At 30.0% G+C, this 19784-nt stretch overlaps 1 protein-coding gene across 1 annotated transcript; it reads left to right on the forward strand.

Moving 5' to 3' along the window:
• Positions 1-3037: 3037 nt before the first annotated feature.
• Positions 3038-3965, forward strand: LOC103491902 (MLP-like protein 329). Its single transcript, XM_008452015.3, has 2 exons — positions 3038-3397; positions 3501-3965. The coding sequence occupies exons 1-2, from the start codon at positions 3205-3207 to the stop codon at positions 3761-3763; spliced, it is 456 nt and encodes a 151-aa protein (XP_008450237.2). The 5' UTR covers positions 3038-3204; the 3' UTR covers positions 3764-3965.
• Positions 3966-19784: the final 15819 nt, after the last annotated feature.

Here is a 19784-nt window from a genome sequence, read left to right on the forward strand (position 1 = left end):
AAATTTTTCCTTTCGTCTTTCTTCTCCTCTTCGCTGCGATTTCTTTCTATCGTATTTTTTCTGTAATAACCTAACTCTTTACACTAAACTGAGGTCATTACTATTAAAAAAATAAAACCTTCTTAACAAAATGAGAAAATAACACTAACTTTCATAAACAAAACCTCAAATACTTATTTAAATTTTAAAATAACTGAAAGTATGTAGAAATAAATCTAAAGAAAATAAAATTCTAGTTTGGACCCTATCTAGTTTTAAAAGAGAAATAATCAAAAAATACAAAATACTGAAATCATAATTATAAAGTAAAAGCGAAAGCAAAAAGTTTTCCTATGGCAAGTCGCAGTCACTTCTTGTAATTCACCGGCATTTCTCTACCTCTACCTCTACTTTTTCCTAAAAAATTAAACATAGAAAGAGTGAATATATACATATATTCAATAAGGCACTTACTGCTAGTTCTGCTAAATATCTGTTAACTTCCCGTTAGGGTCCTATAAAGAAGTACCCCTAAACTGGTGCTTTCCCGAACACATGCAATTTAATGATTCCGTAGGAACATCATTGATCTTCTGTGAACCCAAAGGAACACCTAGGACAATCGGGCTGTAAGTGACCCCGTCGGACCACTCATATACATAACATCTCATGAGACTGGTGATCCCATCAGATCACACAATCATAAAAAGGTGGTAATCCTGAGGGACACCCATATGGGTACAACCCTAGCGAAAAAGCTAACAGAACACTCAATCCATAGCATGTAACACATCATAACATCATAAACACGACATGAATATTAATCATAACGCTCTCAATTAGGAGAGTAATATTTCATGCATCATCATTAACATAAATCAGTCATCATAATCAACATAACTCAGTCATACATAACTACCAGTCATCAACATATATCATCAATACATTATGCATTTTAGCTACATCAATGCATAATAAAGAAATCACATGTAAACTCTTAACTTCAGTACGAGAGTCTAGTAGGAGAATCTCTTACCTGGAGATTAGCTTAACCAAAAATATTCCTAACAACAACAGTCAAGCTTCCCAAGAATAAATCCTAAATAGCAAAGGGAAAAAATAACTAAGTTCAATAACTCAACAGTTGCTTAAAGATCCAAAAATCCGTTTAATTCAACTTACCCAAAGTTGAGGTTGAATTCCAATTCAACCTTAATTGGGGGAAAACCAAAGCTTTCAGTTACTCCAATAAATTGTAACCAAACCTTCATAAAATTATAATCCAACTTAAATGAAATTTCATCTTAAAAATCCAAAAATAATATTTTTTGGGCATATGCCAAAAATAGGTGAAAAATGACTAAAACATAAGTTGGTGGCTCGGCTTAAGGGAAACGACTCGAGTAGCTTAGAGAAAGCGGCTAGGTGTCTCGCAGAGGGTGGTGGCTCGCGTGCGGATGACAGCTTAGAGTTCGCGTGCAGCTTAGCTCTGAGGAGATCGACTCAGCACGATGGCTAACGACTCAAACGAAAAGGAAAATCGACTCAGATTGTTGATGGTTTGCGTGCACGATAGACTCTCCGAATGTGTCGATGGAGGAGCGACACAACAGTCGATCGAAGAAGGACGACTTGACACAACGATCAAAGACTGCGGAGATGGCATGATGTTAACTAGAAGCTAAAGGACGACGTCAACATAATTAAAATTACTCCAAGATAATTAAAATTAAAAATATCTTATATTTTATGGCGTTACATCTTCCTTTCCTCTTCTTCTTTTTTCTGCTGCGATTTCTTCCCATCTATTTCTTCTTTTACTCTTATTTTTTTCTTTACATTGTTTAGATTTGGGTAACCAAATCTGATTTCTTTCTATCGTCTTTCTTCTTTTTCTCTTTTTTTTTTCCGCTGCGATTTCTTCCCATTGTCTATCGTTTTTTCCTCTTTTTTTTTTTACATCGTAACCAAATCTAAAAGATCGTATATAAAGAATCTTCAAAAAAAAAAATTGTTTAGATTGGAGTAGCCAAATTTAAACAATCGCGTAAAAAAAATAAACGATCGTAGACAAATCTAAACGATCGTGCACAAAAAGATTTAAAAAAATCGTTTAGTCAAATCTAAACAATTGTATAACCAAATTAAACGATAGAATTGAAATAATAAATCGGTTAGATTTGGCTATCCAAATTTAAATGACCAAATCTAAACGATCGTATACCAAATCTAAACGATCGTATACCAAATCTAAATGATCATGTACCAAATATATTATGCACATTGTTGACAGGGTGGTTGACGGAACATTTTGTATATTTTCTATTATGGGTTTGTAGAATTTTTTCATTTTCGAAATTGTTCTATACAATATAAATATAAATATTTTACCACTTCGTTATATTTTCGAAAAGACCCCTTAAATAAATTGAATTCGCATATAATTAAAATTTTTTCCCAAAAAAAGTAGACTATGTCTATCTAAAAATTTGATTCCCAATATAGAACAAATTCTCAAAATGAACAAACATTTGAAATTCTCGATATAGAAAACATTTACTTATTTTGAATTGGGACATATTCCAAAGTTTATTCCAAACGTAACTTTGAAGGAAAAGTTGATTGAGATTACATCCATATTTTTGTTTTTCATATTGAATTTCATGGAAAATTAAAATGCACACAAAATGATGTATGAGATTAAACCAAAGTTTATCGTTATTGAATTCTTTTATTAAAAAACCAACAAAATTTTAAAACTTGTTTGCAATAGACCAATATAGTTAATCCATCGTGGTCTATTGTAGATAAATTGTAATATTTTGTTATATTTAATAAATATTTTGATTTATTTTGATATATTTGTATTTAGATAACAAAATTAAGATTTAAATATTATTTTATATCTTAATATAAACATTTGTTAATTTTTTCTATTTTAGACCATTTCTCTTATTTTTATATAACATTTTAATAACTAAATGATGTGATACACACTAATATTATTTTTATCCAAAGAAAATAATGCTATAAAATATGGGTCTTCTTTATCACCTTCATGATAATTATGAAAAATAAAATAAAATTTAATTATATAATTCATTTCATCTAATCGTACAAGCTAGATATTACTATATCAACAACTTTGTGTATAAAAAGGGCAAGAAATTAAGCATTATCGTGTGAGCCACTTTTTCTATATCTAGAGATAGAAGGTTTAAAATCATGTCTCTAATTGGAAAGCTTGTGAGTGAATTAGAGATCAATGCAGCTGCTGAGAAATTTTACGAAATATTCAAAGATCAATGTTTTCAGGTTCCCAATATAACCCCCAGATGCATTCAACAAGTTGAAATTCATGGTACTAATTGGGATGGCCATGGACATGGCTCTATCAAGTCTTGGTATTACACTATTGGTATCATAAAATCACTTCTTCTTCTTATTCTTTTTTATTTCATGACTAACATAGAGGGAAAAGAAATAATTGACCTCTTTCATTCTTGTATTTGATTTGTAAGATGGCAAGGCAGAAGTTTTTAAGGAACGGGTCGAGTTTCACGATGATAAATTGTTGATAGTCTTGGATGGAGTGGGAGGAGATGTGTTCAAAAATTATAAAAGCTTTAAACCAGCTTACCAATTTGTACCTAAGGATCGTAACCATTGCCAGGCAATTCTGAGTATAGAGTATGAGAAACTTCATCATGGGTCTCCTGATCCTCATAAGTATATTGACCTCATGATTGGTATCACTAACGACATTGGATCTCACATTAAATAAGTATTTAATGTCTGTCACATTCTCAAGTGTGGCTTGTTAATTTGTTGTGGGAAAGTTATATTTTATTTTGAAGTAATTTTCGTGTGGTTGATTATGTATCTTTGCTATTTTGCTTTTATATTTCAATAAGTTATATGGTTTATATAATATTACAAAGTAAATAAAATCCAAGGATCATCCCTTGTTTATGTTTCGTTATTAATTTCCTTGTAATTGTTTAATCCAAGACAATTCAATTGTTTCTTTCATATTTGGTAATTATATATATGAAAGTTCTCATTATGTGTTTTGTCTATTTTATGTCTGTAAATATCTCTTCTTCTTTTTTTTTCCTTTTTTTGTCCTTCATAACTTAAATGGGGAAGTATTTTGATTGAATTAATTAAAATATAACTAAGAACAACTGATCAGAAAAGGAGGAAGGCCAAAAATTTTGAAGGGGTGATTTTGTGGACATGATATGTTTTTGGGTTTTGGTAGATGTATAGGCCGTGGGCAATGGATATATGTTTTTCTTGAGCAAAAGAAAAGAAAGAAAAGAAACAATACCAGGTTGGGCCATGCTTAGAATCGAGAGGTTTGACATTTGAAGTCAAATCCATGATTGGATCCTTGAAATAAAAATTATAAGATTAAAAAACCAATGCCATATATTTTAGAAAATTTTTCACTTCAACCTCTTATCAATGATCATGGATGACAATTGGCAACAAAAGTTAGCCAACTTCACGTTCAATCATGATTGATCGACGATCATGATGACCGATCATATTAACCATCAGCTTCGTATCATCTTTGTCGCCACGTACCCGAGACGATGCGGAGCGGCCAACGTCCTTAAGAAGGGTTTAATTTTTTTTTAAAAAAAAAGAGTCGCCACCAATCTTTTTTACGGTGTGATTGGACACCGAAATAAAAGTGAATCATTTGAAATAAAATAAAAAAAATTGGTCTATGAAAAAATTAGAATTGAGTTCGAAAGTCATTTGGGTACAAGAAAGGTGTTAGCACCTGTAACACTCGTTTAGAAAAACAGTGGCCAAAATTTATGTCTTGGGTAGAATTTATTTTTTTTTAAAAAAATTATGTCTTATTTCATTGTTCACCACTCCAATATTTGGAGTAATGATCCCATAAAATTAGTGAGATACACCCATCAATTAGACTATATTGAGGAAAAATTTCTCACTTTTTAACAGAATGTGAAATTATTACAATTTCTCAAATTATATCATAGACTAGTCTTCGAATAAAGTTTTTTTTAAAACATTGATTAAATTTATTTTTTTTCTTGAGATCAAATCTCGGACTCTCAAAGATATTGATCCCTCACCTCCAGAATCTAAAAATAACGGACTCCTAGAAATTTCTAGATTCCCTTGGAGGATTTTTTAATGAAATCGGCGTAGGTTATTATAAAAAAATTTAAAAAAATCTTATGAAATATATATTTAATTTTGAGTTTAAAAGAAATAATTTTAAAGAAAAAAAAATTCTAAATGGTTTAAAGAGATAAATTTAAAAAAGATTTCAAAATTACATGCAATTATAGTTAAAAGTATTTTAAAATTTTCAAGAAATTTTTAATGAAAGTCAAATACACATAATATCATAATTAAACCAAATCAAATATACTACACAATACATTAGGCAAATAATTTAGAATATTAATGCATGCATCTACTAAATATAACGATAATAATGAAAAATAAGTTAAAAGAAAAGGTGAAGAAGGTACGTACTAACTATCAATAAAAGAAAAGAAAAAAATATTAAATAAAATAATAAACAAATAAATATATAAAAAAGAAATTAAATAAATGAGTAAAGAAAACAGGAAATGAATGATAGTAAGTTAAAAAATAAAAATATTTATGAAATTGAAAATCATAATAAAAATAATAAAAAGTTAAAAAATTCATAAATATAAAAGCCTAAATAAATAAATAAAGAAAAGTTATATATATAAAATTTATAAAAAAACAAACACAATGGTTAAAAAGAATATATATATATATATATATATATATATATATATATATATATATAAAATAATAATAATAATAAATTTTAAAAATTATAAATAAAAGAAAACCCTAAAAAAACTAAACTTAAATAAGGAAATTAATAAATTAAAAATAAAAGGAAAATAAAAAGCAACAGGGGTGGCGGTGCACCCTAAAAGAATAAAAAATTAATATAATATATATATAATAAATATGACGATAATAATAATAATAATATAAGATTCTTTTTCTTATAAATTTTTGTTTTTTTCTATTTTTTAGAGAGAAGAAAAATGTTAAAAGACTCGCTTTTTTAGCATAACGATAAAAAGGTAGCAAAAAGAAAAAAAAAATTCTTATACATTTTTTTCTTTATATCTACGCTTAAAAAGAAAAGAATAAAAATAAGGATTCCATTTCGAATAAAATTACTTGTGGTATAAAGTGTGGATCCACATTGGGAGTAAATTCTACCTAATATAACCTCCAACTAAGTTTTTTTGGGCTAAAACAAGACAATATAAAGATGAAAATAAAAACAATAAAGCAAAAAAGCTAATAAAAAGATAAAAATAAAAATAATAAAGCAAAAAAGATAATAACCCAACTTTTTATAGACGAATACGTTTCTTCAAAGAACTTTTTCGTAGAGATTCTCCCTAAAACAATTTTTTTTTCTCGTAGAGATTCTCTCTAAAGCAATTTTTTTCTCTACTTTCTAAATGACCCAAAGTCCCTATTTATAGACATGGAGTGCACCATAAATTAGAAAATTTTAATAAATATAAATTCAAAATAGATATTATGTGATTTTATTAAATTTCTTCTTTCCTAAAATATTAAAAATGTGATATCGAAAGATTTTGTTCAAAATAAATTTATATGTTTTTTCCTCATATGATAAATCAAAGAAGATGTTGTATAAATAAATTAATTTGTTTTCTTTCTTAAAGTGATAAGTCAAAATTGATTTGATTTTTTTTAAAATAATAGAAATTCTCATGAATGGCTTTTATTTTTCCTTATAATAAAAGATTTTAAAAATAATAATAATAACAATTATCATAAAAATTTTATATTATTACAAAAATAAAATGAACAAATAAAAAATCTTAACCATTATTACAATCAATATGTTTTTTAAGAAAATGTAGGATAAAATTAGGTGGCTACAATCTTGATTGTCGTCTCTCGATCATCTTGATTGTCGACTATCGATCGTTGGTAACCAATCGTCTTGATCATTGGTGACCTACAACTTTGGACGTTACTGTCATCAGGTGATCAACATCTTGATCGATGACGATTAGTTGTTATCGTTAATTATCAATGTCATGTCTGTTAACAAATGATCGTAGTGATGGTCAATGACCAATAGCCATGACCCTTGGCGACCAATTGTCATGATGGTCGATGACCAAATCAATCGTCTTAAACATTGGCAACCGTTGACCATCTTCATCATTGATCAAAATGACTGTCTTCACCAAAGCTTTCTATCCTCTTTCCCATGAGTTTGAATAGTAAACAACATTAGTTGGATTAGTCAGTCAACTTCGAACACCACCCCATATCCATTGTCGATCAATCATTGGGTGTCATTTCTGAGAACTTTGCTAGCGAACTTCCAGCCACCAACTCTGACAATTGTCACAAACCTTGATAAATTAATAAAAATGAATTTTTAAACTTTTTTCTAAGTCATTTGAAATAGACCTTCGATTTAATCACAATAATATTTTTTAAAATAAGTATATTTTCATTCTTCTATTTCTTTTCTTGATTTAGAGTTTTCTTTTAATAATTCTTATTATTAGATTATCTTTTTTAATTATCTCTTTTCTCTTTTTTGTTTAAAATTAATTTTTTCTTCATTTTAGGAGATTTTGTTTATTTTATTATATTTTTCATACATGAAAATTGATGATTGTGATCTCAAGTATAAATTAAATATTAATATATTGATAATATAGTGTAAATCGTAAATATATATCACATATAGCATGATTTATTTTTAGTTTAATAACATTTTTCATTTTTTTCGTTGATCAATTCAACTAGAAGACTTAGAATTTATTTGGATTGACTTAAGAAAAAAATGTTTAAAAAAAAAAACTCATTTTTATTTAAACTCTTTTGATGAAGGTGGTTTAAAATACATTGTATGTGTATCATAGGAAGACTAGACAACCATAACTATGGCTAAATGTAACTCTATTTGTCTTTTGATTTTGCATGACCATTTTGGTCATGCCTATTTTGAAACCTATTATGTGACTTATTATACTTTGTGAATGATTTGTAATATTTTTAACAAATATGTAATTTTCATGCATTTCATTTTGAACTTGCGCACCTATACATGTGAACACAAGGAGATAAAAGGGAAGACCTTAAAAAGGAAAGTAAAATCTTGGGAGGAGGAAAGATGAAAGATGAAAGATGAAAGGGAAAAGTTGAAGAGACTACATAATTGATAATTAACTTTATGGGTTTTGGAGCAATCTTATTTTATAGATATGTATTTTTATTTATTTATTTTATTTTACATGTAGGAGTTCTCTTAACATCATTGAAGAGAGATTTTAAGTAAATTTGTTGATATTCTTAAAAAAAATGTTTGGGTTAGCATGATATGATTCATTTGTGAACATCAATATTAGAATGAAATGAGATTTATGATGTTTTTATTGCTAGTATGGGATTTATAGGGATTTGAAATGAAGTAGGTTTCAAATTACTCGATAAATGCATTTATAGTGATTGCTTGTGTACCACGTAAATCTGTTTTCATAGTATATATCACATGGGCATCGTTAGAAAATTGTGTCAAATCCAAAATTCGAATTCTGAGTCTATATGGTTTTGACAGTATAAACACATGTATTAATTGGAACCCATCCTTGTAACATGCACATAGACTCTAGGCCGTGTGTTAGGATGCTCATAATTCTTTCAGGCAGTTCTATGTGCACACATGACTAGTTATATTGATTTGATAAACATATTTTGCTCTACATTGATACGGCCAAAATATGGGTACATAATTAATGAGGGTTTATTTAACTCATGTCACTGTTTAAACACTCTTAATGTGAAATTTATATTTATTTCTAGTTTGATTTGAAATCATTTATAATTTTTTGCATCACCATCTATTTTGTGGAATGTTTCTATAAAAACCTATTCTTCTAGAAGTAAAACTATCACTGAGTAGGATTTATTTTGCTTAATCTTTTATAATTATTTGTTAACAAGTTAGACTTACATTCCAGCAGAAGTTAGTTGTTCAGATGCTACCACAAGTTCCAAACACTCAATTTATTAAGAGTGTAGTTGTTGAGATGTGTGAGTAATGTATTTAACTTGGGTTTCAAGTTCAAAGAGAATGTGATAATTATAGGCTTTATTGCACAATCGAGGTTTACTATCATCACATTCTATCTTAGGTTCAGGTAGGGTAATGTAGGGCGAGGTATGATGATGTCAAAATAAGATTAGCTAATGACGGAAGTCATGCATGTGAGAGGTTAATTAGAAAAATATACATTTCTATCACCATAATTATTTGTTTCACATTTAACAAACTCTCATGAGATGGATATAATTGGCGATGTCAAAAAGTCATTAATATGCACTTCTATGACAGTAAATAGGTGCCGTTATGGGACATTTGGGGACTAAATTACTTTCGTAGTCAAGATATTCTTGACAATAAAAAGTCGTATATAATGTTTGTGAGATTTTGAAAATGATGATATTTCTATATCTATGTGTGTGAAATTATTGTAGATGAAAATTTATTGAAAATATTTATAAAATATACTAAACTTTCAAATTCCATCGATGGTCTTCTATCCATGTTTATCAATGTCATCAATAGAAATCTATCACATTTTCTATTATTTATAAAATTTAAAATTTTACAATATTGACATATTTTTATTGTAATTAATACTTATATTAATATAAAAATATTAAAATGGTGAGTAAATTAACAACGGTATAGTATACAGTTGTAGTACACTTGAGACTGACAGTTTATATTATTATTATTATTATTATTATTATTATTATTATTATTATTATTATTATTATTATTATTATTATTATTATTATTATTATTATTATTATTATTATTATTATTATTATTATTATTATTATTATTATTATTATTATTATTATTATTATTATTATGATTATTATGATTATTATGATTATTATCATTATTATCATGATTATCATGATTATCATGATTATTATCATTATTATTATTATTATTATTATTATTATTATATTATTATTATTATTATTATTATTATTATTATATTATTATTATTATTATTATTTTTATTATTATTATTATTATTATTATTATTATTATTATTATTATAATATTATTATTATTATTATTATTATATTATTATTATTATTATTATTATTATTATTATTATTATATCATTATTATTATTATTATTATTATTATTATTATATTATTATTATTATTATTATTATTATTATTATTATTATCATTATCATTATTATTATTATTATTATTATTATTATTATTATCATTATTATCATGATTATTATTATTATTATTATTATTATTATTATTATTATTATTATCATTATTATTATTATTATCATTATTATTATTATTATTATTATTATTATAAACAATGCAACAAAGACGGAAAAACTAGACATATTACTTTAGAGAGAGGTATTTACAGCATCAAATGTGTAAGATTTATGATCGTGAACATAGGGAAGGTTAGCTCTAACCATTGAAATATTTAGTGCCTTGAAGTTGCTAGGATCCAACATTCTTTTTTTCAAAGTTACCTTATTAGAATTCTAAAGATTAAATGGTTTATTTTGATATTGCTTGTAGAATGATTGAAGTCATCAGATTGAAAACTAAACGATTGTGTAGATAGCCAGACAATCGTTGAAGGTTGAAGACTGAGAAGACGTTTAAGATTTCATATTTAAGTCTTGTATTAGGATCTTGTTTCATGTACTATTATAGAATGTATATATAAACACAATATTAAGTTTTCATTTTGTGTATACAAATGTAAAAGATAAATATTATAGTTTCTAAAATAATATTAATTTTATTGACTTGTTGGAGTGAGAAAAAAATATTTATATATATGGATTCAATGTTGGTTTATAAAAAATGGACAATAATACAACAATTAAATAAATATAAATTTCTAAAAATGGACAAAAATAAGCCTTTAATGTCGGTTTTAAATTGACATTATTGGCCTCTTTAATGTCGGTTTTAAAATGACATCATAGCCCAATCGACATTAAAGGGCTTCAATAACACTATCAAAGATGTCGGTTTAAAACCGACATTAAAGCCCAACCGACATTAAAGGGCTTTAATAACACTATCAAAGACAGTTGAAAACTGACATTAAAGGCCTTTAATGTCGTTTTTAAACCGACATTAAAGACCTTTAATAACGCTCGCAAAGATGTCGGTTGCCAAGTGACATTAAAGCCCTTGAATGTCGGTTTTAAACCGACATTAATGGTCAGATTGCTTCTAGTGTTGTTACGGGTGATTTTTGCTTAAAGGGTATAAACAATGCAACAAAGACGAAAAAACTATCATGCCAAGAAGACAATAGTTAAATAGAAAACTAACTAGGTTGAGAGGTTGAAATGGCATTAAGCAAAAGGGTCTATTAGGCTTTAAGCCAAAGTAGCCCGATCAATCGAAGCTAACCTTCTTCGTTTAGTGAATGGGGTGTATTAATTCCAACCTAATTTGGCCTTAAAAGGAGGATGATCTTAGTAGAAAACCCAAAGCAATCATTCTGGTCTTGATCATGGCCAAGGATGAGGTCGAGGCCAAGCCTCAAAATTTGATGAAAAAGGCTTGCCAAATGTGTGTGACCTGGCCCATTTAGCTTAAAAGATAACCTAGGCTTATCTGGGACGATTATGAAACTCATATCCTAATCCTAGTTGGACTAAGATAAAACTCATATCAAATCCCCCACAAATACATCGTTTTATGACTTCATATGAGATATCTAAAAACTTCTAACTTCTTCTTTTTTTTTTTGTAGTTCACGTCTCTAACTAATCAGAGCTCATTTTTCTTTGTCTTACATGTTCTATTTTATCCAAATTGCAAATTATAAATTAATTTTGAATATGTCTACTACCACCACCATCATTATATATAACGACAAATCAACATTCAATCAGCTGTAACTTACTTTTGAAATAAAGCATAAATGTTTCATTTTATAAACATGATATTTCAAGTGTATCGGTCGTATATAAGATATAACATATGAGTGTATTAAACATCGACATGAACGTACATATCAACATTATATTTAACGTCTATCAACATTACAAGTGTAACAACAATATCCAATTACCAATCACTACTTAATCACTGCTTAATCAGCAATAACACATTTTAAATTTTGGACCTTTCATTATTTTAGATTTTTTAGTATTTCAAAAAAGAATAGTAATTAAAATTTAAAAGTGTATTGAAAGAGAAATTCTACTTTTAAGTTTGCTCACAGGGAATTTTGTTGCATTTAGTTTTATGACTATCTTAATTTTTGGTTTTGGGCCAACTCCCTTTGGTTTTGCTAAGTTTGCAAAACCTAAAATCTAAAAATGGTAAAACATATACTAAATTTTAATAGTTTTGCTTTGTTATTAATTGTTTGCAACTATCCCATATAATTTCTTCCATTTTAAGCTACAACATTTTACTATAAATTATGATATATTATTCATTCAAAAGCACACAAACAAAATTATACTAACCCACTAGACATTTGAATATGGTGAAGTCCTTGACAAAGTTCGCTATGTTGTTCTTACTGTTCTTCATTATCTCAGGTATATATAAATCCATTCCAATTGTTTATAGATAATATTTTTTTTTCTTTTCGCAATGGTTATCTTATCGTATGAAAATTAACAATTAAAATATTTTAGAAACGTTCGTGGCAGATGCCAGAAATGTCGTAAACATTCCATGCAATAGTCGTATTGATTGTTCTGATCCATGGGACTGTGACTGCAAGCTCAACCTATGTTTTTGCCACCCACATGGATTGGAAAAGGAATTTCTTCATAAAGCCTCTCTCGAATATTTGGGAGAAGAAAAGACAACACCGCTCCTTAAAAACTGAATGGAAAATATTAACATATATTCTCCACTCTCAAATTAGATCTACTTACACAGCTCATAAATCAAAAGAAATGTATTTTTACTACAATACATATCAATAATATATGAGTATATTTCTCTACAAGAACAATAATATATGACACATAAATAATCAATTCATCAATCTTATATCTATATACTCTAACGTTAATATCGTCTATTGATTCAAAGGTTATGCATTGTTATAAGATGAATTCAAGAAATATAGTTACACTATATCTATATGAAGATTGATAACAATATCTTGGAACTAATCAAAGTTTGGATCTCATATATGAATGTATATTTTTTGTTCATTATGCTATATTTGAAAATACCCCTATAAAAAATAGAAAAAAATCAAGATTCTTGGGTACTTTCCATTATGGTTCTTCATTATCCCTCCCAAATGATTTGTTTTTTTAGAGATATTCAAAATTGTTCGATAATATAAACTAGCAAATGAATGACACTATAATTATCTATTTTTTTTTTCATTTTCCTACCATGACTTTTGTTTTTTTCTTTAACTACAAGAGTTGAATTTAAGTATGTTAAATCAATCATAAAGAAAACTCATATATAACCTAACGTTAGAAGAACTTCTCATACTATTGTATGAATAATTTAAAACTTAAACCAAAACAACAAAATTAGGAAACACAAAAATTTATGTTGAACACTCTAAAACCATAGAAAACCCACAACCCACCATAAAGAAAAGGGGCATTTGCAAATATAGGTTAATATCAAACATACATAAAATATACATTTTGCCAATTAATAATTATGGAGTGGAAAGTTAAATTTCTTACATCCATTGTCAGATTATGTCAATATCATTTAGCCAAATACACTTTACTCATTCTATTGTATCTGTTTATATCATCTGTCTATGGCCGTCACTACAATATAACAAGGAACGCCCTTGAATTGTTTTGAAACAAATTTCAAACATATATAACTCTAAAATTGAAACTGGAATCCATATTGAAAATTTGAAATTCAATCTCAAATTCAACTTCAACCTCAAATTTAATCTTACACATTCTAATAACACTAAATTCGAATGCGATACTAAAACCTACAACTAAATCAAAATTTTAATACTAAAATAATTTGAAATCTAAAGCCTAAAACTAATTTGAAATCTAAATACTAAAAATAATTAGCTAAAACAAAGTAAACCACTTATTGGAATACAGAGCAGAGGTGGCAGATGACGATGAACGAAATGGAGTGTCGACGATTGCTCTCCTTCTTGGACTCTCTCTCAACTCTCTCGGCCTTCTCCTTTTTAGTTCTGTGAATTACAGAATGTGAAGTTGTTTTTATAGAGGAACTCCCGACATTTAATGCGTATATTATTATTTAAACTAAATGTTTTCGCGACATCTCCTTGCTCGACGTTGTGGAAGTCTCATCCTCTATCGACGTTTTCTATCCGATGTCGTCAGAGCTCGACACTATTGACGCCTTCTTCAAGGCATCACAAAAAGGTCTTCTTACGCTGAACCATTTTTCCGATGCATGTTTCTGCGTTGGCAGAGCTCTAATTTTTTGTAGTGCTTTTTCGTTTGGAGAATAAAGCATATTCTAAGACTATGGCCCTTAAAACGAGGATGATTTGAGTAAAAAGCCCAAACCAACCTCTTTGATCTCTATCTTGGCCAAGGATGAAGTTCAGCTTGAGCCTCGAAATTTGATGTACAAGGTATGTCAAATGTGTGTCATACCCCATTTAGCTTAAGAGATAATCTAGTTTATATGCGATTAAGAAACTCATATCCAAATCCTAGTTTGATTAAGATAATAAACCCCATATCAAGTCCCCTAAAGACTCCATATGATATATATAAGATCTTCTAACTTATTCTCTATTTTGAAGTCTACATTTGTGAATGTAGCATTAGAGTCCATTTTTCTTTGTTTTTCATGTCCTCTTTTATCCAAATTGTAAATTATAGATCTATTTTGTATGTCTACCACCATTCAACAATATAATTCAAGTGTATCATCAATTATATCTTACAACAATCGACATTGAATCAACTATAACTTACTTTTGAAATAAAGCATACATGTTTCCTTTAATAAACATAATATTTCAAGTGTACAAGTCATACATAAGATATAAAGTGTGAGCGTATCAAACATCAATCGGTAAATACTTAAAGTAAGACATGAATGTATCAACGTTACATGTAACACCCATCAAACATTTCAAGTGTATCAACAACGTATCTAATACCAATTAACGGTTAATCAAAAGTCATACATTTTAACCATAAGAGAAATTTTGGACCTGTCATTATTTTAGTTCTGTTTCAGTATTTCAAAACTATAGCAATTGATGTATTAAAAGTGTATTGAAAGAGAAATTCTACTTTTAAGCCTGCTCATAAGGAATTTTGTTGCACTTGGTTTTGCTAAGTTTAATTTGCAAAACCTAAAACCTAAAAATGGTAAAACATATACTAAATTTTAATCATTTTTGTTTCGTTATTAATTGTTGCAACCATCCCATATAATTTCTTCCATTTTAAGCTACAACATTTTATTATAAATTATGATATATTATTCATTCAAAAGCACACAAACAAATACAAATCTTCCAAATCACATAATACTCACCCACTAGACATTTGATATGGTGAAGTCCTCAACTAAGTTCGCTCTCTTGTTCTTAATGTTATTTATTATCTCAGGTATATAAATCCATTTCAATTGTTTAATAGTTAATTTTTTTTTCTTTTCGTGAATGTTATCTTATCATATGACAATTAATAATTAAAATATTTCAGAAACATTCGTGGCAGATGCTAGAAATGTCGTAAACATTCCATGCAATAGTCGTATTGATTGTTCTGATCCATGGGACTGTGATTGCAAGCTCAACCTATGTTTTTGCCACCCACATGGATTGGAAAAGAAATTGATTCACAAAGACTTTTCCGAATATTTGGGAGAAGAAAAGAGAACACCGCTCCTTAAAAACTGAATGGGAAATATTAACATATATTATCAACTCCCAAAGTAGATCTACCTACATAGCTCATAAATCGATAGAAATGTATTTTTACTACAATACACATAAATAATATATGACTATATTTCTCTACAACAACAATAATATATGACGCATAAATAATCAATTTATCAATCTTATGTACATAGAATAAGTATCTTTTTTATTTTAATTACAAGAACACTCATTCAAAGTTTTTTTGTATTAGTCACAACCTTTAACTCCGCTTGTAAATTAGATAATACAATAGAGAATTTAGTTAGAGTTACGAGACTCGAACTTAAAAGTGTTTAAAACTGTGACACTTTGAAGCTAAATAGAAAAAAAAAATGAAAAGATCTTAAAAAAAATGGTTAATTAGACTTTGAGCCAAAGTAGCACGATTAGTCGAGACCAACCATTTTTTATTACCAACGAAGGTTTAATCAACAATCACACATTTTAAACGTAAGAGAATTTTGGACCTTTTTGATTATTTTAGTTTTTTTTTTCTTTTAGTATTTCAAGAGTATAAGCAATTAAAAGTGTTTTGAAAGAGAAGTTATACTTTCACGTGGGTCTTCGCATAACGATTGTTGCATTTAGTTTTATAAGTTTCTTAATTTTGGGTTGGACCAACTTTTTTGGGTTTTGCTAATTAGTTTGCCAAACAAACGTTAGACTTATACTAAATTTTAATAATTTTGTCTTATTGTTGCAAATATCCCATATAATTTCTACCCTTTTAAGGCTACAAAATTTGATTATAAATATGGTGTATTATTCATTCACAAACACACAAAACAAATACAAATCTTTCAAATCATATAATACTCACCAACTAGAAATAGAATATGGTGAAGGCCTCGACAAAGTTCGCTCTCTTGTTTGTATACTCTAATATTAATATCTTCTAGTGATCTCAAGGTTGTGTATTGTTATTAGATGAATTCAAACTCGAAAGGGACCTGGAACTTTAGAAAACAACTTGATTTTCATATTCAAGTCTACGAAGAAAAAATATAATTACACTATATGTAACGACCCAACTTTCCGGACTAAGCTGAGGTCATTACTCAATACTACGGCTCGACCACACAACACAAAGTTTATAATGAACCAGCTACGATTTCCTAAAACGTTAGGAATATAACAACAAAACGGTATCGGGCCCTGTTTCAAAACACAGTTGCAAAAGTTTTGAATAAAATCTCAAGTCATCAAATCCAAAATTCACAAAGGTTTCAAATAAAATTTGTAAGTTATCAACAGAAAATCACCAAAACAGATATTCTGACAAAATACATCAGCGGAAGCGAAAATAAAATCAGACACGTCCATATGGCCTTCACGCATCCTTTCTGCCCCTCGTCGGTCTGCCCCTAGCCGTGCCCTTACCTGAAAGTTAAGAAGAAAAAGGGTGAGTATAAATATACCCAGTAAGGGACCCACTACTGGGCCCGTTAGGGGACAACAGTTAACTTCCTATTCGGGGGTGCCCTACATAACAGTCTAGTGGTCCCGTAGAACGCACATATCAGTCCGGTGCTCCCGAAGGATGCACCTATCAGTCTAGTGCTCCCGAAGGATGCACATATCAGTCTAGTGCTCCCGAAGGATGCACATATCAGTCTAGTGCTCCCGGAGGATGCACCTATCAGTCTAGTGCTCCCGAAGGATGCACATATCAGTCTAGTGCTCCCGAAGGACGTACATATCAGTCTAGTGCTCCCAAAGGATGCACATATCAGTCTAGTGCTCCCGAAGGATGCACATATCCGTAAGGCACACTACCCCATAGATGAAGCTAACCGTTACCCCTCAGTCCATACTAAACCGTCCACAACAGTCACACACCAACGGCATTCATATTACAGTTCCGCCATAGGCTTTGCCAGTCAGATAGTATAGGTTTAAACAATTACACCCTCAGTTACTATACGCGTCACTAATTCGCACACCATTAGGGAAAACCCTAGACCCAATCAACTAACCAACCAAAACCGGACTCGCTGTCCTTCCCCGTCCAAACTCCATGATCGACATCCAGACCAATGATTACTACATATTGAACCGTAACTTCAAGGTCCATCAATATAGAATCCCAATCTACAATTAGCAGTCACAGTACCTTTACATCAGACAGAATATAATAACAGTGCTTAACAGTCAACACACATACAGTTATTCAGTACAGTCACTAACGTGTAATCCCCTGTGGATTACTACGTTTCAGCCTCGATCCGAGGTCCAGTAGTAGGAAAACCCTTACCTGATACTCGGTTATGCCCCTCGATCGAATCCACGCTCAACAGATCCACCTAAACGAAACATGAAGGTTTTAGTTGATGACTTTAGTAGAAGTCGTTTTAAAAGGTCAGAAGCGACATCCGTTGACTTTCCCAAGGAAAGGAAAACTACCTCCAAACAAGCCTACCGCGAGACCCGAGAACTCAAGCGTCAACTCTGTACTACCTTCAAGGGAGAAAAGTAGGGCCATATCTTATTCCAATATTCAAACTCTAATCGGATGTAGCAACATTAGGGAATTCATCGAAAACAATCCTTACCGAAGACTCACCGTGACCCGGAGCGGAGGAAGGAAGGCCTAGGTGGCTTGGTGAAACAAGAAGCTCGGCTCGGCTTGAAGGCATTCGGCTCGGCTCCACCTCGGCTTGGCTCGGCTTGGCCTCGGCTCGGCTCGGCTTGGCCTCGGCTCACAGCTTGGCTTGTGGCTCGGCTCAACTCGGCTCGCGGCTCGGCTCAACTCGGCTCGCGGCTCGGCTCGTGGCTCGGCTCACTCGGCTCACTCGACTCGGCTCACTCGGCTCACTCGGCTCAGCTCACTCGGCTCACTCGGCTCCAGCCCGCGGCTTGCTCGAATCGGATCCGTGGCTCGGGTCTGGTTTTTGCTCTACCCGACAACGCTCGAGTGAGAGACGTCGACGGCGGACGTGGGTGGCTCTCCTCGGCGTTCAGGGCTGCGTCGGGAACACAGACTGAAGTGGAGCCGTCGACGGTGACAGAGATGGAGGAAGAGGGAGAGCTATCGGCTGCCGGCGGTTGGAAGCGAATCGGAAATGGATGGGGAGCCGCGGCGGACGAACACGATGAAGCTGACGACGCTGAAGGCGAAAAGGAGACGGAACGTGGCGGGGAAGGTGGAGACGCGGCGTGCACGGAGAAGGGATGGTGGACGGCGGCGCTGAAACGGAATAGAGAAAGAGAGAGAGAGAGAGAGAGATGGCGGCGGCGCGTGAGGAAGGTGAAGACGAAAAGAAGATGGGGGGGGGGGCTCGCGCCTTTAGGGTTTCTTTCTTTTTTTTTTTTTTTTTTTTGAAAATATATATGTATATATATATAAATAATAATAATAATAATAATAATAATATATGAAATAAAAATAAATAATAATAATAATATTATTATTATTAAATATAATAAAAATAAATAACGATATATATATATATTGAATAAAATTAATATAAATTTATAATAAAATATTAATATTAATTAATTATAATAATATTTATTTTAAATAAATAAAAAGAAAATATTAACATTAAAAATTGTAATAATAATTCCCGATAATAATAATCTAATCAATATTATATTATTATTTTATCGTTTTACCAAAACTCAAATTTCCGAACAATTCACTTAAAATGCTAAACTTTTACCTCGAACTTCGGGGCGTTACACTATATTTATAAAGATTGATAACAACATTTTGGAATTAATCAAATTCGGGATCACATAGATGAATGTATATTTTGGTTCATGGTGCTATATTTGAAAATA

The sequence above is a fragment of the Cucumis melo genome, chromosome 10 (genome assembly GCF_025177605.1).
Source record: "Cucumis melo cultivar AY chromosome 10, USDA_Cmelo_AY_1.0, whole genome shotgun sequence".
NCBI classification, from domain to species: domain Eukaryota; kingdom Viridiplantae; phylum Streptophyta; class Magnoliopsida; order Cucurbitales; family Cucurbitaceae; genus Cucumis; species Cucumis melo.